The sequence below is a fragment of the Poecilia mexicana genome, unplaced genomic scaffold (assembly GCF_051168715.1).
Source record: "Poecilia mexicana isolate PSO_F unplaced genomic scaffold, ASM5116871v1 scaffold_6, whole genome shotgun sequence".
Taxonomy (NCBI): domain Eukaryota; kingdom Metazoa; phylum Chordata; class Actinopteri; order Cyprinodontiformes; family Poeciliidae; genus Poecilia; species Poecilia mexicana.
The window spans coordinates 8,242,897-8,266,909 of NW_028263375.1; the positions used below are offsets into that span (position 1 = coordinate 8,242,897).

The 24,013-nt window shown below is 37.7% G+C and overlaps 2 protein-coding genes across 2 annotated transcripts; both read left to right on the forward strand.

Moving 5' to 3' along the window:
- Window positions 1–887: 887 nt before the first annotated feature.
- LOC106904499 (uncharacterized) lies at window positions 888–15,569 on the forward strand. Its single transcript, XM_014968862.2, has 13 exons — window positions 888–1,341; window positions 1,412–1,505; window positions 2,107–2,194; window positions 5,932–6,268; window positions 7,021–7,114; window positions 7,185–7,272; window positions 7,661–7,967; window positions 8,061–8,154; window positions 8,465–8,552; window positions 9,245–9,557; window positions 11,668–11,761; window positions 12,510–12,597; window positions 13,756–15,569. The coding sequence occupies exons 1-13, from the start codon at window positions 1,275–1,277 to the stop codon at window positions 14,248–14,250; spliced, it is 2,247 nt and encodes a 748-aa protein (XP_014824348.2). The 5' UTR covers window positions 888–1,274; the 3' UTR covers window positions 14,251–15,569.
- Window positions 15,570–17,232: 1,663 nt separating this feature from the next.
- On the forward strand, window positions 17,233–24,013 carry LOC106904496 (protein FAM3C-like). The gene is made up of 10 exons (XM_014968853.2): window positions 17,233–17,322; window positions 19,469–19,507; window positions 20,010–20,093; window positions 20,891–20,947; window positions 21,022–21,130; window positions 21,311–21,369; window positions 22,140–22,190; window positions 22,261–22,345; window positions 23,160–23,286; window positions 23,378–24,013. Exons 1-10 carry the CDS (start codon window positions 17,304–17,306, stop codon window positions 23,465–23,467), a joined length of 720 nt encoding a protein of 239 aa, XP_014824339.2. The 5' UTR covers window positions 17,233–17,303; the 3' UTR covers window positions 23,468–24,013.

Here is a 24,013-nt window from a genome sequence, read left to right on the forward strand (position 1 = left end):
ACTGTGACATTAGATTTCCTGCCTTTTTAGTGTGTGAATATCTTAAACTTCACTTTATTCTTCAGGATCATAACAGGTTTACTGTGCAGAGACTTCCTGCAGCCTGCAGGGGGCAGAAGAGCAGAGTTTATATCCATAGAAACAGTAAACGTCGTCATTGTCATAATTTTATTGTCTCGGATTATCAACTTCACCACCGAAGTTTGAACAAATTACAAGTTACATGTTTCAGATCAGCCATAATATTATGACCATTAATGTTTAGCAGATTTATTCCTTCCCACTAAACTGATAACTTGAGAGGGAGAAACATAAAAAATATCATCCCAGTTTACGGACAACAACGTCAGTAAAGTCAAAAGGTGTGTGTGACCAACGTGGTCTGTGTGTGACCAACGTGGTCTTCACTTGTTTTGTCTGCCAACATTCAATAAAAAAGATACATAAAAATCTATAAAATATTCGGTCTTTAATTATTATGGTAATGACCAAAGATAAATAACTTGAGCAACGCTTACTGACCTACAAAAAAAATTGTAGTAGGATTTTATGTCAGAAAAAATGTTATGCAATTAATGTAAATATCTGGTACATGTATGTACCAGATGTATGTATGTACCAGATGTACTATGTACACGTTTGAGTTGAAATTAATTTTTTATGTTATTATAGTTTTTATTTACAGTAAAAAAGGATCATCACAGTATATAATATAATAAATATAATATAATATAATATAATATAATATAGTTAATATAATATAATATAATATAATATAATATAATATAATATAATATAATATAATATAATATAATATAATATAATATAATATAATATGTGTTTGTAACTCCGCCCTCTCCAGATTTCGGTCACATGACTTCGGGGAGGTTTGGGCGGAGGTATCGAGCGCTCCTTTCCTCAGCACCAGCAGCAGCAGCTAGCTCTGGTACCTCCAACGGGTTTATTTACGGTTCTGCCCGATGATTCTGCGGTGGTGTCATTAAGTTCTGACACATGCCGGACATCGGAACCTGTCCCAGCTGTCTGTAACCGGACTCCCAGCTCGGCAGGAAGCTCGGATCTGTTTGGTTTGTTGTGTTGTGTTAGCCGGAAAAAAGCTAACGGACGGTTTAACCATTCGGAGCTCTGCCGAACCGAACTGGACCCAACTTGCTGAATAGACCGAAGCTGGAGGAAACTGGAGGAACCGAACTACACGATGAGCTAACTTGTAGGAAGCGGGCCCGAGCACCAGAACGAGTCCCCGCTCTCCCATGATCACCATGGAGCCGACCCTCCAACCGAGCCTGCAGCCGAACCTCCAGGAGAACTCCTACAAGAGTGAGTATCTTCAGCCCCTGTGGGTCCTGTCCTGCTGATGCACCCGTGACCTTTGACCTCTGACCTACAGTGACGGAGGAGGACGTGAAGAGGCTGATCCAATTCCGGGCCTCCAACGAGGTTCTGTTCACTGGGAAGAGGAATTCGGCTAAGATCGCCTGGAGGTGAGGAGGTCTCAGCATGGTCTGGGCCGAGTCAGGGTTGGTTCTGTGGTCCAGATCAGGGTCCTAGCCTGGTTCTGTTGAAGACACCAGACACACACCTGCAGTTTTTTGTTAAAGTTTCATCTGTTTGTTTGTTTTTAATTGAGAAAAACTGATTTGGAAAACTTTTCTTTGCCTGACTTTGTTATTTTTTGTTACTAAAATTAATTGTCGTCATTTTCGTCCTTTAAAATACCAAAATTTCCACTTAGCTTTATACTTTGGTTCATCTGATGATGTAATTTTTGTTTGGATCATTTATTTAGTACTTGAGTTGATTTTTTACCAAATACTTTTTATTTTTACTTGAGTAAAAATATGTTGAAGTCGTGCTGCTCTTACTGGAGTCTAATTTTTGGAAACTCTGCCCACATCTGGTAATAAATCAGATTAAAACCAGAGACTCCTGCTGTAGAGCAAATGAATCCAGAGTTTTGGCCTCGTTTTAAATCATCTCGCTGGACGTCTGCTGCCCGTTTCATCTTTCTCCACACGTGGAGTCTATAAACTCTACATTCTTGGGTTATCTCTGTCTCAGATGTTGTCCTCTGTCGCTCCTCAGCACCATCCTGAAGGGTTTGGGTCTGGAGGGGAAGCTGACGGCTGACCAGATCGCCAAGAAATGGGACAACCTGCGGACCAAATATAAGGTGAGTTCAGGTTACAGAGGGATGATCGGCAATTTATAAACTGTTTTTCACATCACCACAAACTGCTGTTCAAGATAAAACATAAAATAATTACATTTAAAGAAAAGTGCATGAGTAAGATAATTGGGTCTGTAATGATCAGTTGAATTAATCAAGATAAATCAGTTATTCAAATGATTGTCAACTTATTTAGTAATTGATTAATATAGATATAACTAGAGTATATAGACTCGAAAAAGGCCATTTGCTGAAAGAACAGCATATTCAGAGTAGTAATTTAACCAAAACTGTGCAAAAAATATTTACAGTTTACATTTAAGACAAAAAAATTAAACACCTTCGTGTGTAAAAATGTTCTACAAAATTCTGTAAAAACAAAACTAATCTCATGTTATCTTTCAGCTGCAGATGCATCCTTTGCCACAAATCATTTTATTGCATTTAGGAAATAAAATGTTTATTTTCTTATGTAAAAGATTAATTAAAATATTTGTAATATAAAATATATTTCTAATATTGTATAAAGTAAGCATAAGGGGTTAAAAGAAAAATCTGAAAAATGTGCCAGATTTATTCTTTCCCGATTAAATCGTTTAGAATAATTATTTCATGAAGTAATCTTTAGTTGCAATCCTAATTCATAACATGAATCACTGATATCAATATATTATGACCGATAACTGATATTTGTTGGTATATGTTTATACACTGATTAATCAACAAAATAATCAATTAGTAAAATAAACATTAGTTACAGCTCTAAAGATAATAGATATTGACACTAATAATGGCAAATTAAATGGATGCATCTGGATTTATTTTAAAACAAAAAGAGCAGCTGTGGAGGAAAGTTGTCCTGCAGCCTTTTGGCCACAACTTGAAGACTTTTATCTTTTTTAGTTTCTGGTTCAGGAAAAAAATAACAAATTCAGAATTTTAGCACAAACAGAACAAAACCTATTTTTAGGCAGATAAACTGGACAGAACCGGTCACTGCTTTATATGAAAGGTCTGATCTTTTAAAGTGAATTCTCAGCCCAGTAGGAGGACATGGTGATTAATATAAAACAGGTTTGTTTCAGGGTCAAACCTGAACATTACGGTTTGATTTCTTCAGGTTTAACTCACCATACCAGAAGATTTTGGTTGATTTTAGCCAGAAAAAAAAGCTGGTTTTTCCTCAACATTTTGTTATTTTTGTGTCACATGTTGAACTCAACATGTTTAATGTTCAGGGTTCCTACCCAGTCAGGATAAGTGTAGGAAAAGACACTCAGTACCAGACTGCCATTGTCTAAAGGGGGCAGGGAATGCTGTGTCACTGCTTCCTTCCTTCCTGCCTCGTATCCTGTGACCTGTCTTTCCTTTCTTTCTTCCTTCCTCTCTCATGTCCTTTTGTCCCTGTCTTACATTCTTGTTGCCTTTTTCCCTCCATGTGACCTTCCTTTCTTCTTTGTTGTCTTTGATTTTTTGCGTTATACTTCCATTCCTGTGATACTTCCCTCTTTCCTGATTTTCTTCTTTCTTTGTGCCTTTTCCATCTCTGTTCTTTCCCTGTCAGCTCTTCCATCTGTGTTGATCTGACTCTGAATCAGAAAGGAAAGCACATTTCTGCACCTATGGTGTGCTAAAAAACAGATTCAAACTTAAGTTCACTTTAACTGGTTGATAAAGGTGTTAGATTATAAATATAAACCATAGTTTTATATAAAAAAAAACTGGAAGTGGAACAAGTAAGAAATTTGTCTGACCTTGATGAACTCTACTTTACTTCCTTCTCTCCTGTCTGTCTTTTTTTCTTTCCTTATGTCCTTCCTTATTTAGTTTTTGTGTAAATTATGTAAATTGTGTAATAATATTTTTGCTTCTGTTTTACTGAATCAAAACACACATACAGCTAGATATGTAAAAATGGTGAAGGATGTGAATAAAATACTGAATAATATCGACTAGTTATCAGAATACAGGATGAAAATAGGAAAGTACCCAGTATTGAGCCATGGGGAACCCCAATAATTTAAATTGTGTTAACAAATGGAGCAGTTTTAGCATTTACAGAATAATTACTAACAGCAGCTGCTACATTAATAAGGATTTTGATGGGTTCTTTTATCTTTTTGGGTCTTTTTTTAATCAACTCCTCTAAATATTCCTGCATTAAACCCTCTGCTGTAACAGCTGGATCTCTCACAGAACCAGCCCTGCTGTGAGGACGCAGTCAGACTATAAACCAGCTTTAGCTCATCATTTATTTATCCCTCCTTCAGATGTTTGAGTTCTGTTCGTGTAGCTCAGCAGGACGGGATGTGATCAGGGAATCTGCACCACACAACACCGAGCTGCAGGGGTTTTTAATAACACAGCAGTGGAGTTGGTTCTGGGTTTGCTTCATCTGATGCTGCAGCCTTTTTAAAGCTCTGGTGTTGGGATTCAGCTGAACTTCTGCAGGAGTTCATAAAGAAAAATAGAAATTGAGAGTAATTTCAACAAAACACTGTTTTCTTTACCAATTCAAAACTTTGGTGAAAATCTCCTACATCTTTCCAGATATCTGGATTATTTAGGGTGCATTCACACCTGTCATGTTTAGTCCGCTTTAATCCAACTCTACTTCATTTGTCTAGAAAGTCAGGTTTGTTTGGGGAAGCAATTTAATCAAAAAAGCAAACTCTGGTCTGCCTAAAAACCTCGGTCTTGGTTTTGATTAAGTGAATTCTGGTACGAATGCATATGTGGATGTCAAACTGACTGGAAACTGCTACAAAAGTAGGAAGTTGACTCAAACACAAGGCATTCTGGGTAAATATGACCAAAACAAAAGCGAGAGTGCTGTTAAAATCTGATGCTACTCTAGGTCTGGACAATAAATCAATAACGACTGGACAACAGATAACATGTCCAACAGAATATTCAATAATTTCACTGAACTCAGAATCACAAAGCATTCTGGGGGATGTAGGCAGAGGAAAGACTTTAGCCACTTAAACTTTCATGGTTAGCTAAGATAGATTTGTGGAATCAACTAACTCTCTCAGTCTTTCGTTACCTAGCAACTCTCTCAGTCTTTGGTTACCTAGCAACACCCTGTTGAGTAACTTGTGCAGCAGCAGTTTCAAGTTTCACCACTGTGCCTCAAAACTACTTAAAAATAAAAGACACAAAGGCGTGGAACGAAAACTGTGGATAAAACAGGAAAGGTCAAGCCAACAGTTTGGAAATTTTTCAGAAATTTAAAACAAAAAACTAATCAATAACTAAAAATATCGACTGACATGAAAGGTTTACGTCATGACGCGTTTTTCAGCCGTATCATCCAAACCTACTCTACTCTGTTCTGGTTTACATTTCGTGAAGAAGGGAGTGTCGCTAAGGCGAACCACAGCTCTTGTGGTTCCATGGGGCCGGGTGGAACCGGTCGCAAGTTGTAATGCGAACACGCTCGGAACCGTTCCGTTCCGTGCAGTGCGAAAGCGCCTTAAGTGTCTTCTTCAGATGTTTTTGTGTCGTTTCCTTCAGTGGTTCTTGGTGCAGCGCCCCCACAGGCGAGGAGAGGAACATGTTTTTCAATTAGTTTGGATTGTTTGGCCCAGTGCAATGTGAAAGGGAATTACAGTAGCTGAAAATGTAGCAAATGTTGCAGTTTTGGTCCAGTCAGGTGTGAAACCCCCCTGACTGCTTCTACCAGCTAGTGAAAGTTCTCATCTGAGCCTGCAGGGGTCACTGTGCTCCTCTTTCAGGACCTGAAACAGCCCTACCAGGGCCAGGAGCACCTTGGGGTCGTGGTGGAGTCTTGGCCCTGGTTCCACATCATGGACGAAGCGATGCAGGGCCGCCTGTTTAACAGCAGCCTGGTTCTGAGTCCGGACAGTTCTGGCAACACAGCCCACCCCACCGACTGCCAGCCCTGCCAGAACCAGGAGAACACGGACATCCTGGAGTTCCTCATCAAGACGGAGATGGACGAGACGGTGACGGGCGAGCCGGTGGAGGAAGACGAGCCGGTCCACGCCGAGGTCCCGCCCACCGGAGGCGTTCCCATGGGATGGCGGAGGATGACAGAGTGCACGTATAAAAGTAGGTGAACCTTCCTGAGATCATTACATCAAAGTAATGATTTGGAAAACGTTTACTTTTAGGAATATTTGTACTTGAGTTGTTTTACTATGAAGTATTGCTACTCTTACTTGAGTAAAATGTCTGGACGGATTCTCTACCCTCTTGAGCAACTTCACTGAATGAAAAACAAGTTTTAGTCAAAATTCAGACACACAAACCTGCAGTTTTTGTTCAAGTTTTATATTGAAAGAAACTGATTTGGAAAAATGTTTCTTTTGCTTGATTTTGTTACAAACATCTTTCAGGGATGAAAATCTAACAGTAACATAGAAATGAACTTCACTCTTCAGCTGGATTTCCATTCACCATAAAATTGTGAAAAAAAAAAAAAACTTAATAGAAACACGGCAGTTTGACAAAAAGTTTTTGCTCTTGGATGAGGTGGTTTTTCAGCTGTTTTAAAATTGTGTAAATTTAATAAAATTGCTATGGAAACACTTTACCAGTCATGTGATGGACAGCTTTCTGTTACTACTGGTGGAAAAGGTGGAGACGACAGGAGCTGGTTGGAGGATGATGGTGCAGCTTGTCTTTTTTTTTATTTTTGTGACTTATTACATGAACAAACTTACTCATGTGATTTTATTTAATTGCGTTTCTTACTAACTGGAAACAGAAAAACAGAAATGTGAATTGTGTTTTGTAGACATTAGCATATCATCATAGTTTTGTGCCCATTGTAATGGAAACCTGATTCTTCTGTCCAACAGTGACCGAGGCCGAAACCGAGAGGATGATCAAACTCCGAGCTGCAAACGAAGCTCTGTTCACGGGCAGAAAACACTCGGCCAAGCCAGCCTGGAGGTGAGATTCCCTCACGTTATATTATAACTACCTAAGTTAGAAATGAAAACGTTCTCTTTGTTTTCCTCAGAGCCATCCTGTTTGAGCTCGGTCTGCAGGGGCGGCTGACCACAGAGCAGCTGGCCAAGAAGTGGGACAACCTGAAGAGGAGGTATAAGGTACATAAACCGCCTGAACCCCCAGAATGCCCTGCAGCGATGCTGTACGGAGAGAAATCTGCTCCAATATTACTGCAAGCAAAGAACATGCTTCAAAAATAAAAACTGGGGATGCACCAATATGGAAATTGCTGTTAGAGCCGGTAACAGATATGACCAAACAAATACATGTCCAGCCTCCTCCACTTCCCCCCACAGAGGCAAACGGCAACAAGATGAACATAAATACTATCTGCTATTAGTAGAACAGTTTTATTTATCAAACTGACACAAATATGTAAAAATAAAAAAAAAACGTGTCCAATATTGTACATTATCTAAAAAAAAAAAAAAAAAATTAAAATAATTTCCAAACTGAATCACTGAAAACTGTGTGCGTCTCCTCCAGGAGCTGAAGTTTCCGTCCCGCGGAGTGGAGGCCAACCCAAACTCCTGGCCCTGGTTCTACCGGATGAACGACGCCATGGAGGGCCGACTGGCCAACGCCGCGCCCATCCTCGCTCCCATCGTGGAGGATGGAGACGAGGAGTGCGAGACTCTTTTACCGACGCCGAAGAAACGGGCGCGGCGAAGCCGGGGAGGGATGGCCGAGTTCCTGACGGAGTCTGAGATGGATCTGTTGGTCGATAACGAAGAGAAGATCGGATCGTCGGCTCTGGGTGATCTGCACCGGATCACAGAGTTCACCTACAAACGTAAGAGACCGGAAGCAGGAAGGTGTTGTTGTTCTACTTCTCTGTGATGAGTTCTCTCAGATTAATGTGCCGGTGAAACTTAAATGTCCGCAGTAACAGAAGAAGACACGAGGCGACTGATTGAGCTGCGAGCTGCTAATGAGGCTCTGTTCACCGGCAGGAGGAACACGGCGAAACCCGCCTGGAGGTCAGGAATATCAACACCAACGTCACTGACGGAGACCAGGGGTCCCTTAGAAAACAGGACTATTTTATTATGTTGTGTTTAATTGATTTAACTGCGACATTTAGTTGACCATCCTTCCAGCACAGCAAGAATGTGGTAAAAAAATATCAATACAACTGAAATAAAGAACATTTTGTCTGCAAATCAATTAAACACAATATCAATAATCCTATTTTATCAGTGATGGAGCCCTGGTCTCCATCACAATCACAGTTAATATTCATGATTCCAGCTAAGCTTCCTGTTTAAAAAGGTTCTGGTTCTGATTCAGGGGGATTGTGAAGGAAATGGGTCTGACTGGGAGGATAACTCCAGACCAGGTGGCCAAGAAATGGGACAACCTGAAGACTAAATTCAAGGTTTGTTCTAAAGTATCGACTGTTTTACTGTGAAAAATTTATTTTTTTTCCCCTTAAATTCACAAGAAACTTCATAAAGTTAGTAAGTTCATTTATCTGACACAGAAATTAACAATTAAAACATGATTAAAAATGTCAAGGAAAAACTAAATAGCACAGATAATTAAGGCTGAAATGATTCATCATGACAAGTTGATTATTTAAATAATCATCAACTAGTTTAGTTATCAATAATCATTATTATGACTCTATGAGCCTATTATGACCGACGTATCTGCACTGCAAAAACATAAAATCTTACCAATTAATTTTGGCTTTATATATAATGCAAACATCTTAGTTCACTTGAAATAAGGCAAAACTAACAAACAAGTAACTTTTCAGAAACATATAGGAGTTTGTTTTAAGTAAATTTTTCCCATGTTATAAGTGAAATAATCTAGTACTTTTTCACCAACTTTAAGGAATTATTGACCCAAACAAGCTCTTCTATGTTGTTGAAAAGTTACTTGTAAGTTAGTTTGGTCTTACTTGGTAATATTTTGTGTTTTTACAGTGTGTTTCTTATAATTACTCCCAGCTTCTCTGGAAACTGTTGCGAAGGTCATTAAATGATAAATTATGTAAATTTATCAGAATGAATCCGTCTCTTTAGCGCTGCCGGTTCTGAATCTTGTGTCCTGCCTGTGAAGGACCTGAAGTTTCCTCCTCGCGGTATGGAGGCCCAGACCAACCCGGCCTCCTGGCCCTGGTTCCAGCTGATGAGCGACGCTCTGGAAGGCCGGCTGGCCGATAAAGCCCCCAGAGTGACGCCGGTGTGGACCAGCGAGGAGGACGCCGTGTTCGGGTCGTCTCCGCCCCCCGACTGCCTGATGGGGGAGCGGAGCGGCATGTCGGAGCTGGACAGCATGGCGGGCGGAGACCACGGCGAGGCCGACGCCGCCGTCACCTACATCGACGCCAGCGGAGAGGAGTGCGCCACGCCGTCAGAGCTCTCCTACAAAAGTAAGTACAGGTACTTTCCTGGACAAACTAAAAACTCAAAACCAACACAGAGTTCACACTCTATGATTTTCTTCATCGTTGTGTCTTTACTGTTAATCAATAGGCCTGACAGGATAACACGTTTTGTTGGACAATAAATTGTCCCAGAAGTTATTGTGATAAATATAATGATATTGTTGTTTTGAGACCATTTTAATGTAATGTCATGATAATGGAATAATAATGCAAGAACAGATTCTCAGAGATAATTAAACATTAAATTTTAATGAATATTTAACATTGGAACTGAAAGACATTTTTTATTACCCAAAATAAAATCAACAAAACAGCAGAAACAACAAATAAAATGAATTATAATATTGCTGCAAACCAATTTGTCCTTCAAACTAAGGGCTTGTTGAGACCAAAACATCACTTTGAAGACATTTGTCATACAGTTTTAGAGAAAAATAGTAAATCCTGCAAATGGAAATTGAGCTTATTTTAATTTATCATTCTATTAATCGATTATTTAATTTTGTCTGTACATTACACAACTTTGCATAGCTTCTATTAAGGTAACCTAAAGAGCATGTGTTTTACAAAAATGTAATAATTTCCGCTAATTTTAAAATATTCTTTTGTTATGAATGAAATCATTTTATTTGTAAATATTGCAGTACCACATTGCATCAACAGGGGGCGCAAATGTTTAATTTATTATTATTAATCTGAACTAAGATATTCTTAATCAAAATCAACTATTTAGCTTAAAATCCTATTCACGTTAGAATATAGCTTAGCAGGAAGTCAAGATTTAATATTTATTTCATAAACTGGCCAGTGTTCCGGTTTATCTGCACTGTCTTGGTCCGGTTTGTTTTGGATTTCTTATTAACTCTAAAACTGACTGAGACCAAATCAGTCTATATTCAAAACCCCTTTGCTGGAGCTGCAGGAAATGTTTTCTCTGCTGTAATGATGTGGACACAAGCTGCTTATCTGATCTGAACTCATCCTGAATCCGTCTCATCTGTTTGCTCAGGAAGAAGGAAAATATGGGTCGATGCTTCAAAACCTCCAAAATATGGGACACATCCACCACAACACCAGGCTTAACAACATGATAACATTTGAGTTGCATCCACCTGAACAAGATTTAATTTGATTCTGCTCTTTCTGGAGGTGAAGTATCCAAAAACTTTTACTCAAGTAAGAGTAAAAAGTAGCCGCCCAAAGAAATATTCAAGACTAAAAAGTATCTGATAAAAAGTCGACTCAAGTAGTGAGTAATTGATCAAAACATTAACCATTTAATCTTTTAAAAATTACATCATCAAATGGACCAAAATGTAAAGTTATGTGGAAATTTTGGGTATTTTATGAACCAAAATGAAAATAATTCATATAAATTGCGTAATTAGAAAAATAACAAAAGCAGACAAAAGAAAAAAAAATTCTTTCAATATAAAATTTATGAAACTTAGACAAAAACTGCAGGTGTGTGTCTGTGTCTGGTGAATTATTGGTTTAAACAAAGTTAAAACAGTGAGGTTACTCACTGAGTAGAGTAGCGATACCTCATAATAAAATCACACAAGTAAAAGTAAATATTACAGTGTAGTAAAATACTCCAAAATGTAAATTTTTAAAAAAAACTAAATTTAAAAAAAATGTTACTTTAGTAAATGTAACTAGTTGAATGCTGCCACCTCTGGTTATTTCCATGTGACATGACAGATTAAAAAGAGGAATTTAATCAACATAATATTTTAATTTATTTCTTACTTAAATCTTTTCTTTGTACATTTCTCCATATAGGTCTATAAAATACATTTTTCGAAGTCGCTGCGACTTTTGACCGATTACAGACGAAAAACAGTTGCGCCACGATTTCTACGTTGACATGATATTTTATCATGTAGGGGGAGGAGTGCCATCTAGTGTTTGTAAATATAAATTGCAGGCTAAAGTCAACATCCGGGCTACTGTGGACCATTGGCAACGGTATCAGTGATTCAGAGGGAAAACGAACCCAAACTTACCAGAGATCAGGGATCTTGCAGATAAACAGCGAGTAATTTCCAGAAACACGTGACTGCAGCGGGTCTCTGCTGTGTCTGCTTCCCAGTGAGCGACCAGGACACCAGGAGGATGATCAAACTCCGAGCTTCCAACGAGATGCTCTTCACCGGGAGGAGGAACGCTGCCAAAGCTGCCTGGAGGTGAGGAGGAGATGCTTTCGGCTGCAAAAAATTAACGATTAGTGGTTCGTTAGATTAAAACTGGTTCCAGTCGGTTAGCTAATAACTAACTAACTAATAACTTAGAACTTTTAGTGTTGTAGTTTCGTCGCCATCCAGCAGAGGGCGCCGCTGGTCATCCTTAGTAAGTAGAGCCGTTGATATAAAAACAAAAATGGCGGAGGTTTCCAGAATTGGTAAAGAGAAACAAACATTATCCGATTTGGGAAGCAAAATGCACTTTGCGCGATGACAGAAAAGCGGTGGGTATAATGTAGAAAAAAATAATAAAACAAAATATAAAAAACATAAGGACGGTTGATTTTGATGGCTGTCTGAGGTAATGCGCTTCAGGGAGCGAAGTTGTAACATTCCTTCAAGGCGGTATTTCTGCATTTCTTTCTTTTCATGGGTATTTAAGTTTTTCACATTTTATTCATTTTATCTTTAATATTTTTATTCATCATTAAAGAGGTTCCTGTTTTATATTTTGTTAAATATGTATGTTTAATAATGTGAGAAAACCACAATTTTCTGTTTATCCAGTCAGTATTTAATACAGCTGACACAAAAACGTTTAATTCAGCCCTTATAAATTAGCCCTTTTATGTGATGGATAGACAGCTGGCCCTCTTGAAAGAAGAGAAAACTCAGGAAGATCAGTCAACTTTAGATTAACTCATTAATGCATAACTTGCATCTGTTGATGACCTATGACCTGCTTCCTCAGAGCCATCTTGAAGGAGCTCGGCCTGCAGGGAAAAGTCTCCACCTACCAGATGGCAAAGAAGTGGGACAATCTGAAGAGGAGGTACAAGGTGCGACATTCCCACCATCCTGCTGCCATGATTCCTGCTCCAGTTTCACAGGGAATGGCGAGGATTAGTCCACCCATAGCTGGATGTCTTTGGAAATGAATAAATTTTTATGTATTATGGCATTTCATCCTCATGAAAACTGACATTTTTTTTAAACACTAAAAGTTATTATTTATAGAAACTCTCATTTAAAAATCGCAAAAATATATCCATATTGGCTTTGACAAGATTCCCAGTCAACATTGTCTTGTGTTTTATTAATTTGGGGAGTTCTGGTTAGAACATATTTATAAACAAAAGAGTTTATTTAATCTGAAATGCAAAATATGTATATTTTTGTACAGCTGTGGCTAAATCTTTGCTCTGAGTGTGTTGCTTCAGCAAATGGCTTTTTTCGAATTTGTATACTCCAGTTTTTGACTATTCGATTACTAAATTAGTTGATGATTATTTCAATAATCATGATTTATTCAATTAATTGTTTGAACCCCATTTCTGTTGTGATACAGGTCTTAAAGGAGCAGTAGACTGTAAAAATCGACTTTTCTGAGCTGTACATCATGTTATAATGTTATTCCCCCATCAAAACAAACCTGGAGTGTTCCTTTGAATCTTTAATGCAGGTTTGAGAAATGCTTTAATCTCCACGGCAACCATTCAGCTGTGCAAAATGCGTGAGTGGACCTAGCCCCGCCTATGAGACACAGCTCCTCCTCAGAGTTGCAGTTTACAAGCGTCCAAGCTCCTTGCAACTCCCTCACTCAGCTCCTTCAGACTAGCCAGCACCAATTAGCAAACTGGTGTAACTGTGTGTCTGCTGAGCTCATTATAGGAGCTACTTCTCAGTGAAACACTGGTAAAAACGTTGTTAAAGGGTTAATAGAGCAGCCATTTTGTGATGAAGGAGGAGTTTCAGAAAGAGCAGAAGTTCTTAAAGCGACAGAGGCACAATTTTAAAACGTTAAGATGTGAAGTCAAATTCCTTTTAAGTCATATCTAATATAGCATTTTTCTAACAACTGAAAGTAACATAGTTACTTAATTATGCTATAAAATGGCACTATGCGCCACATAATACTGCCTCTTTAAATGTAATCCATAATGGTCTTGAACTCAATTTGGTGAAAGCTGCAGAAACCATGTCTACCTTCTGTTCAGGACCTGAAGTATCCTCCTGTTGGGATGGAGAGTGCAGCTGACAGCGCCTCCTCCTGGCCGTGGTTCCACCTGATGAATGACGCCATGGAGGGCCGTCTGGCCGGTAGCGCTCCCCTCCTCACGCCTCTAACTCAGGATGACGACCAGCACCCAGACCCCGCCCCCAGACACAGGCTCCGCCTCCCTCCGGTGCAGCAGCCGTCCTCGTCCACGGACTTCCAGGAGCCGTGCGGCGGGTCGCTGGGAGGACTGGAGCGGGAGTGGGAGGCGGTGGAGCGGGAGCGAGCGGTGCTGGACCGGGAGCGGGAGATGGTGGAGCGGGACCGGGCAGCGGTGCAGGCGGAGCGGCTGTGGTTGGACCGGGAGCGGGCGGCCGTGGAGCAGGACCGCGCCCTGGTGGAGCAGGAGAGGGCGGCGCTGGTCCGGGACAGGGAGGCGCTGAACCAGCGAGCCCTGATGATGAACCCTGTGGGACACCTGAACAGCCTGATGTAGGTGGGACGATGTGGGGACGCAGAGCGTCATCCTGCTGTGGATCCAGACTGATGCTGCTGGGGGAAAAAGGCTGGTCCTGGCTCAGGTTCAGATCCTGGTTCTGCAGGTCCACCGGGTTTATCAGGGAGTTATCTTCTCCTTCTTACTGCTCATCATCTCTGAGTCAAACCGACTCAAAACACAAAATCTTACCAAGTACGTTTGGTCTAGTTCCTAGTGCAAATATCTCAGTATACTTCAAATAAGACAAAGATAACATAAATGCACCATTTCAGCAAGATATAAGACAGTGGTGTCCAAACATTTTTTGGGCCTGCCAATATCTGCGTCCCCTATCTATTGTACTCAGGGGCCATATTGTTTTTGTGACTTTAAATGAAAAATAATTCTGATATGAATTTTTTTTTTAAGTGCTCAGTACAACAGCATATTAAGGCCATTTCAGATATAAGAAATGAGTACATTTCTGCCAAAAAAAAAAAAAAAAACAGAAATTTTGAGATTAAGCCCAGAAATTTTCTGAAAAAACAACTTAAAAAAAAAAAAAGAAAAAGTCCAAAAATGTTGAGTTGGGGGGTCCACAAAAATTATTCCAGGGACCACAGTTTAGACATCCCTTATATAGTAGCTTGTTTTCGGTCATTCATTCTTTAATATTGATTTTAAAAAGTTACAGTTTTGCTGGCAGATTATTCCACTTTATAACAGCATCGCTTCTCCATGTTGAACATGAAACGTTTCACTTTATCAACTTAAAAGAAACTCCTCTGTCTGAAGTTACTTGCAAGTTAGTTTTGTTTTATTTCAAGTCTATTAAAATATTTGCACTAGAAACTAGACAGAAATACTTTGTAAGATTTTGTATTTTTAGTGTTTTTGTTATTGTTTTTTTTTATTTAAGACAGCTTTCCTGGTAAGAAACGGCGTAATCAGGTGAAACGGCGCCCTCTTTGGGTGAACTCTGGAACTGAGTTCACCCAGCTCCTCATCAACTCACATCTGCATCAACTGTGTGAGTCCGTCACTGGTTAAAAGAAATAAGTTTGTTTTATTTTTATAATCTCAGATGTTCTGCTCTGTAATTTATGACCCGAGTTGAAGAAGAAGAGGAGAGATGCAGCTGTTTCCGTCCTGAAGTGCTTTCACAGAAGCAGCGCCCCCTGCTGCTGGAACAGACATTTTAAAAACGTTTGAATGTTTTATACCATGTTGTAAAAACTGCCTTTTAATTTTCTGTCCTGACATCTGTCTGTTCATGTGTCAAGTTTCTGTGGAGGATTAAAACTCTGAGTCTTTATCGATTTGATAATATGATCAAATCATCCACTTTGTCTTATTTGGTTTCTTATGAATTTGGTCAGGTTAGTGAATGAAATTGAGCAAAATTTTACGTTTAAACAATGCAATAAGCCTTCTAACTATCTATCTAATGCAGTTTGTGCAAGGTCAAGAATTTTGTGTTTGTCGGGCCCCAAAGCCGTAGCCCAGGGCCCCAGATCCTTCTAAATCCGGCCCTGTATACTGAGTATGGCTGAAACAAATAGTAGTGATGAATTAGTTATTAGTAATCAATCAATTGTGGAGTATAAAGACTAAAGACCAATTGGTGAAAAAATCTAAGAGTAGTATATAAGTCAATTATATAAAATACATTTTGCATTTAAGAATGGATAAAAAAGAGCAAGATTACATTCTAAAATCTATCAGGATCTTAAAAATAGATTTGAGCAAAAATATATTTAACACGATTAAATATAAGTGATAAGTTCCATAATAAAGTAAAATAACATTTTTAAACAAATATTTTATGAAATTCACAACAAATCCCTATTAGTTTATAATCCCATTTAAAAACAACTACCAGTGACTAAAATTTTTATTACACAAAGTAATAAAAACCATAAAAGTAACAATTATTTATAGGATATTGAAGTAGCCCCTGAGTGAAAAGATTAAATATTAGTTTCCTTTCAACTCACAGCAGTAACATTCCTACAGTGAAAGTCAGCGTGAAAGTTCACCAATCAGCAGCTCTGATTTAAATGTGTCATCAGCTCCCGTATTCACAAAAGTAAAGCCTGTTTTTTCTGACGGTGTTTCCCAAAGGCTGAATGTAGGTATCAAAAGAAAAGGACCTAAAACTGAGCCTTGTGGAACACCGTATTTAAATGATTTAGTGCTTACAGAAACAAACATCTTTTTATCAGCTGTTTATCATCCTGATAAACAGGATGTTTATCAGGATGAGCAAAAATATCATCCTGATGATAAACAGGATGTTTATTATCCTGATAAACATCCTGTTTATCAGGATGTTTAAGTCAACCGCGTCAGAATTATGACTGATCAGTATTTTGAGTTAGGTGAAAATGAATATCTGACATGATGATGGATGAACTGAAGCTTTCGCAGCCTGAAGGAAACGAGAAAAACAGGCTCAGGAAAAGCGCTCTGGAAACTGAAACTTGGATGCTGAGACACTCCCTGAGCACACCACGGGGCGGTTTGACCAGAACAATCAGCTGCAGACCCAGACGAACAACTTCTTAACAGAGGCCATGAACCTGAAACTTCAGGTTGACATTCAGATCCGTTTCAAACTGAACAACTGTGCGGTTTCCTCAAACTTCAGATCCTCTGTGGGGTTTAAACCTGCACACTGTTTGGATTAATAACAACAAAGATGGTTTACATTGATTTTGAAACAAATAACACAAAATAATCATGACTAATAAACATAAGTATAATCAAAAGGGTTATTTTTACAGTTTTAAAGTGTTAAATTTTGATAGATCACTAATTATGAAACTCAAAGAACCGATCCAAACTAAAAATAAACTCCTTCTGTAAATTAATATATAAAACTTTCCTAACTCTATAGTTGATTTGAATGTAATTATTCAGGAAACTCCTCTGGCGTCTGCAGCCGGACTGTGACACTGCAGCTGCTGATTGGCTGTTGCTAGGCAGCAGGGGGCGGAGCAAGTCCAACCTGTTCCTCCTGGATTCCACCTGAGGCCGCTCACAGTGAACGGCAGCCGGACATAAGAAACATGTTCACCTTCAGAGTCGGTCAGTTTTACCTCATTTCTTCATGATTTTGATTTATTTCTCTGCTCTGTTTGAAGGTCAGCTGGCTTACCTGTACAGGTGTTTACAGTAGAGCAAATTATCTGTACAGGTGTTTGTTGTTAGCAATAGAGAAAACATACCTGTACAGGTTTTAGTAATAGAGCAAAGTTACCTGTACAGATATTAGCTGTTACCAGTAAAGCAGAAGTATATGTACAGGTGTTAATAATAGGGTAGAAATAATTTTATAGGTGTTAATAGTAGAGTAAATATCCTGTACAGGTGTTAGTTGTTAGCATTAGAGCAGAATCACCTGTTCAGGTGTTAATGATGCAACTAGTTTACCTGTCCAGGTGCAGCTCGTGATTCTGGTACAATCCTGCCTCACCTGTTTAACAGTTAATATTTCAGGTATTTCTTTCCGACGGTCTGGATTTGATTCATTTCACCTGCTAAAGATTTTAATTTCCGATGTTTTAAAGTGAATCATGAACCAGAGTTTCATTTAAAATGTCTAATCTTATCTTCCTACAGTCTCAGGGAGTAAAGTTCAGATTTTTATCTTGATCAAACTTTAAGAGAAAGAGGAGTGAATAAGAAGAATCTAAAGACTAAACCAACCGGAAAGCCCGGCTTCTTGTCTCCCAGGGCTCACTGCGTTTCTGCTTCTTCTGTTAAAGTACATGAAGTATTTCAGTGGTTTTGCTGCTTTGTTTCTGAAACCTTCTGGATGCTGATCAGCAAATAATCTTTGTTGCATCAGCGATGGAAAGATGTTGTGGATCCTGATGAAGTTTCCCTCACAGCATCCAGAAGAAAACAGTTTCTAATGTTTCATTTCTGACAGAGAAAAAATGAAGATAAAACTTCAAACAATCCGGAGAGGTTTTTTTTTTTAATGCTGTTCTGTGTGAGAAGAGCACAAATTTGTCACAAAATGATCACAGTGTCCTTATTTCTTATCTGATTTCTAGGAAATATATGGCTTAAATCAAAGCTGAGAAAATTACTAAGGTTAACGTAAAAATATATGTTCTACCTATATATGTTTATAAACAGTTTGGTTTCTCTAATTTCTGTCAAAATGCAAGAAATTACTAAAAGAATTTTTCTTTTATTGGATAATTAAGTGAATTTGACGAAATTACTGTTGTATTAGTTTGTTATAGATTTTATTAAATATTTTATCCTATTTGAAGATTGTTATGAATTGAGACTTTCTATGAACTAAAGAGTCAATAAGTCCAGCTTCTGTCCTTTATTGAACTTTAAGGAATTACAATGGCTGCAATGCGCCACAACAGGAAAATGATGCTAAAAAACAAATGATGAACAACTCAAAACGTCCTTTTTCTCGCTGTCGACTTTACGCCTAACGGAGCCGTTGCCGTGGCGACCAAATGAGAACAACTCCGCTAACCAGAAGAGCAGAGAAGACAGTCTGACAGCCTCATAAAAGCTCAGAATTAGCCGTAATTTCCTTGATTTTATGATGAATCTTTCTTCATACGGTCATAAAAGTTCCACCATCATTATTTCCGGTAAGAACTGGATGGTTCACATTTTTGTTTCCTCATTTTGAGTCATGTGAATCCTGGTGGAACAGGAAACCCAGGAAATCCTAAACAGAACCGTCTGGTAAAGTTTCAGTTTATTTCTCCTCATGTCTGTTCAGGAAGTGCTTAGCACTTATTTTACTCTATTTATTTTATTAGCTTTATTTATATCTGAACATGAAACAAAGCATAAAGATGACTCTGTCCGTTCAGAGCCTCTGAATAAACCCCTGCAGCCATCCTGTGTTCAATCCTCACTCTCTCTTCAAGACGCTCCTGCTTTTCTTTTATCATTAGTTATTTGCAGAAAGTCACTATTTTACATCTGATTGTAAAAATCAGTTTGAATTGTCGACTTGTGAAAATGTTTGGACAGTAATCTTGGGCCGAAGCTGATTTGTTCACAGATTATTGATGTGTTTTAACTCTAATCCAGTCAGTTTTTCTGAGTTTGTGCTGAAGCTCGTTTTAAATCCTTTAATCTTTGGTATAATCCTGAAAACACTCAGAGGATTTACCTGCCGCAGACGATGTCTGACCTATTTGTCCTGAAAAACTCAACATTCACAGCATCACTTTTTATATTTCAGGGAAAAAAAACATTGGGAATCAATGCAACGTCATCAGATGTAAGTTTCAAACCTTTCTGATTTTATTAGTTTGATAAAACTGCAAAAACACAAAATCCCTACCAAGTCTTTTTCACTATTCTGGTGCAAACATCTTAATATACTTGAAATAAGACAAAAATAACTTATAAGTAACTTTTTGCGAGATATAGGAGCTTGTTTTAAGTAAACAATTCCTTATTATTGCTGAAAAAGATTGTTTCACTTATGGGAAAATGTCTTTTTATAAGTTAAATAATATTTTTCGTCAGTATTAAAGTATTATTGCTTAATAAAAACCCTTTATATTTTGCTAAAGACTTGTCTTATTTCTAGTGTACTAAGATACTTCCTCCAGAAGCTAAACAAAGATTTAGTGTTTTTTGCGGTGACCGTCCCGGTTGTATCGTTCCTGCTGCAGAAATAACCTGACCGGATCAGAACCTGATCAGAAATCTTCATCCTTACTCTCCTGTTGTTTCTCTAAAGCTGATTTTTTTTCATTGATGTTTTTGTCTGTCAGGGTTTCTCCAGGCGCTGCTGTTCTTCATCCTCCTGCTGTTCATTGTCGTCATCTTCCTGAAGCTCTACAACGACCCGATCACAGGTCAGAACCTCCAGATTCTGCTGGTGGAGACCGTTTCTGTGTAACGATGATGATGATGATGATGAAGTCCTGCAGACGTTCTTGTTTTCTCCATAAAAGTGACTCATTTCAGGTTTCCTGGACGATAAACTGATTTTATCGATTAATGAAATTTTTTGTTTTTGAAAATTAAATTTCTGAAAAATCTGGATTTTTTTTCACCAATGTGGTTACGTGTGTTGATGTCACTGCACCCAGATCCGCCATCTTGTTTGACAAGAAGGTTTTTCATCTTCGATTTATTTGGACTTTTAATTCAGATCAACTCTACAAGGAATACTAGGGATCAAATTTTTTATTTTTTTTAATTACAAGAATAAAGTCATAATTTTACCAGAATACAGTCATAATATTAGAAAAATAAAGTAGTAATTTATGAGAACTCCAACACGAAAAATGCAAATTAAATGAGGAGTGTTGAGCATCTCGTGTAGTTATACTTTGGTATAAGTTTTACAGGTAATACTCAATAGAAACACTTAATCTTTTTTCTGCTAAAATTGTTCTGTGAATATTATGACCACTCTCTCGTAATAAAACAAAAATCATCATAGTTTGGCCTCAGCACTCTGTTGTCCAACTCACAGAAGGAATGTTTGGAGAAAAAAAAGACATTTTTTTGAAAATATTTTCAGTTATTTTTTTTTATTTTTATTTTTTAGAAAAGAAAGCAAACAAAAACCGATTAAAATCTGGCCTGGTTTGAATAAAATCAGAGATTTTATTTTATTTTTACTGAATGGTTTCTTCTCTTGCAGATATAACTAAAAATGCGCTGCTCACCGGTCGGATCTCCAGGATGGACGCCAACGCAGGTGAGTCTGGACCCGGTCAGAACGGACCGGATCTCCTGGGTTTGTTGGGACCTGATTTGTGTTTTTTCCTGCAGAAGGGCCATGCTTCAGGAAGAACGTCTGTCCAGCGAATCACATCGGCTTCTTCGTCCAGAGCGGAGCTGCAAACGTGGTTCCTCCAAAGATCTGCGTCAACAACAACCTGTAGGATCTCCGTTCTCTTCTTTCTGTCGGCTGTTTGTCTCTTTATAGACATTTAATTCTGTCTGTTTGGACCTTTTCCTGGTTTTTCAGCCTGTTTTCTGTCTCTCTGGACCTTCTGCTTCATTTCAGTCATGTTGTTGATCAGATGATGTTTGTTGACTCAGCGTTTTGTTGCTTCAGGGCTTTAGGAACCGTTATGAACAATGCTGGCAGCGGCATCAACATCGTGGTGGTAAACGGTGAGTGTCTGGGATTAAATCTGGGTTTTTACATTTTAATTTAGAGAGTAATTGTAACTCATTTTGCATTTATTTAACTTAACCTGTATTTTTTATTTACTTCTAAAACTTTTTTCATCATAAAAGCAGCTGTTTTTATGATGTGCGTGTCAGGGCCATTGTAGAAAGAAACAAAAAAAGGAAAAGTACATTTCTGCCAAAAAAATTCAGACATTTTTCGACTAACCTCAGACATTTTCTGAATAAAAATTCAAAATTTCTGAGCTTGAAAAGTAAAAATAATTGCTTGAAAAAAAAAAATTTAGATAAATTTTAGAAATCTTATTGAAAATTCTTGGAAATTTCTGAGTTTCAAAAGTTTAAAATTTGCTAGAAGAAATCTGAAATTGTAAGATTTAATCTTATAAATCATTTAGGAAAAACTAAGAAATTTCAGAATTTCAAAAGTTGAACATTTTTGACAATTTTTTTTCTTCATCATTGTAATTACTTTCTCTTTTTCTCAACATTTTAAGTTTTAATTTTTCAACATTTTCGTCATCATTTTGACTCCAATCTTAAAACAGGTGATCAACACAGGAAGAAAAATACATAAAAAATAGTTATTTCACATCTTTTGTTTGTTCTCTAAGTGACCCTATATTCTGTTTCAGTTTTTCATACAAATGAGAAGCTAAATAAAATTATTTTCAGTATTTTCTAATAATAAGCGGTAACAGTAGAACGCGCCCTGAGCTCCATGCTGATCTCACCTGGTTTGTGTCCGGCAGGTAAATCCGGAGAGGTCGTGAAGACGGATCACTTCAACATGTACAGCGGCAGTAAGTCGCCGTCATGAGGCCGGATTCTGTCGGATCCGAACGGATCCTGATGCTGAGGTTTGTGTTGCAGGTGTGGAGCCGCTCATCGAGTTCCTGAAGGGCGTCGAGACGGGTTCTGTGGTTCTGATGGCCGTGTACGACGAGGGATCCACAAAGTCAGTTCTCCCTAAAGACGCTTCATGTTTACGGAGAAAAACTTAAATCTGCCCCGAGGAGAAAAGATAAAGTTTCTCCTGAGCTTCTGAAAAAATACCAGAAATAATTTGATCCCAGATTGTTTTAACTTCATCAAAATGAAAATTTGACATTAATTTTAACTTGATCACATAAATACAGTAAAGCTGTAATCAAACTTTCTTCATAAATTTATCCACAAATCACATCAGAAATCTCATAATTAAAGATTTTTACTCTCAGATTATTTATCAGATACATAAAGAAATTTGGTTTATTTCAGAATAATGATGAATTTATTCGTTTACTTATAGTTTCTAATTATTAATTTATAAATTTTAATTTTTTCACTTCTACTTATTGTTTTATCCATTTATTTCAATCATTTCATTTACCAGCAAATATTTTACTATTTTTTTTATTTACATATTGATTTATTTTTAGTTTTTATTTATTACATAATTATTTGTATTCAGTCAATTTCTTTTCATATTATCTGTATTCCTCTTTACTTATTATTTTTTCACTAATATTTATTAATCAATATCATTCATTTTATTTTTTAATTAATATAATTAATTAATTTACTTACCAACATTTATTAATTTATTCATTAATACAGTAATTAATATATTACTGTATAACTGTTTTATAATAAACAATTATATACAGTTTCATATTTCAATTTATATAAATTTTTACATAAACAATAATTTTTATAAATCATTATTTATTTATTTATTTATTTATTTATTCCTGTATCAGACCCATCATCCAATGTTTTTGTCCCGTCAGGTTAAATGAGGAGGCCCGGACTCTGATCTCGGACCTGGGAAGCTCCACCATCCATTCCCTGGGATATCGGGATAACTGGGTGTTTGTTGGTGGGAAAGGAACGACAGGGAAAAGCAACTTTGAGAAGGTAAAGTCATCAAATTAAACTAATTTAACCCAGATTTGCTGTCTAATTAATCTGCTGTGAAACTAAAATCTGATCCATTCGTGTGTTCCAGCACATGAAGAGCGACGATTCCAAAAACAAGTACGAGAACTGGCCTGAGATGGTGGAGGTGGAGGGCTGCGTTCCCAAATACGTGGAATAATCCCGGAAAAATCAGCAGGAAGCTGCAGGAGGGGACTTTTAGGACTTTAACTGATCTGGATGAATCCATGAGATCCTCCACATCCTGCAGACAAACCTGGATCTGATGCTGTGACTCAGATCCAGGTTAAATTAAAATAATCCGGTCAATTTTGGGTGGAATAATGGATTTTTATTCAAGGAAAACTGAGGAAACGTCCCAACATCTCCACTGATTCAGGATCCTAATCCATTTGGAATAATCCTGCTGCTGCAGATGTTGAACTTCCCTCAAAGTTTAGCTTCACCTGCAGGAGCTTCTGAAGACAATTTCACCAACAAAACTTCCAGACGTCTGCAGATTAAACGCAGATTAGCAGATTATTAGGGCATCATGAGGACACACAGTGTTTTTATAGGAAGGGGATTTGATGAATTTTCGTTGTCAGATAGAAAAAGTGGGAAAAGGTAAAAATATTATAAATATTTCTATTAAAAGGAGACATTTAAATTCTTGTTTTTAACTTATTTTTTGTTTTTTTATTAAATAAATCCTGTTTTTACTTTA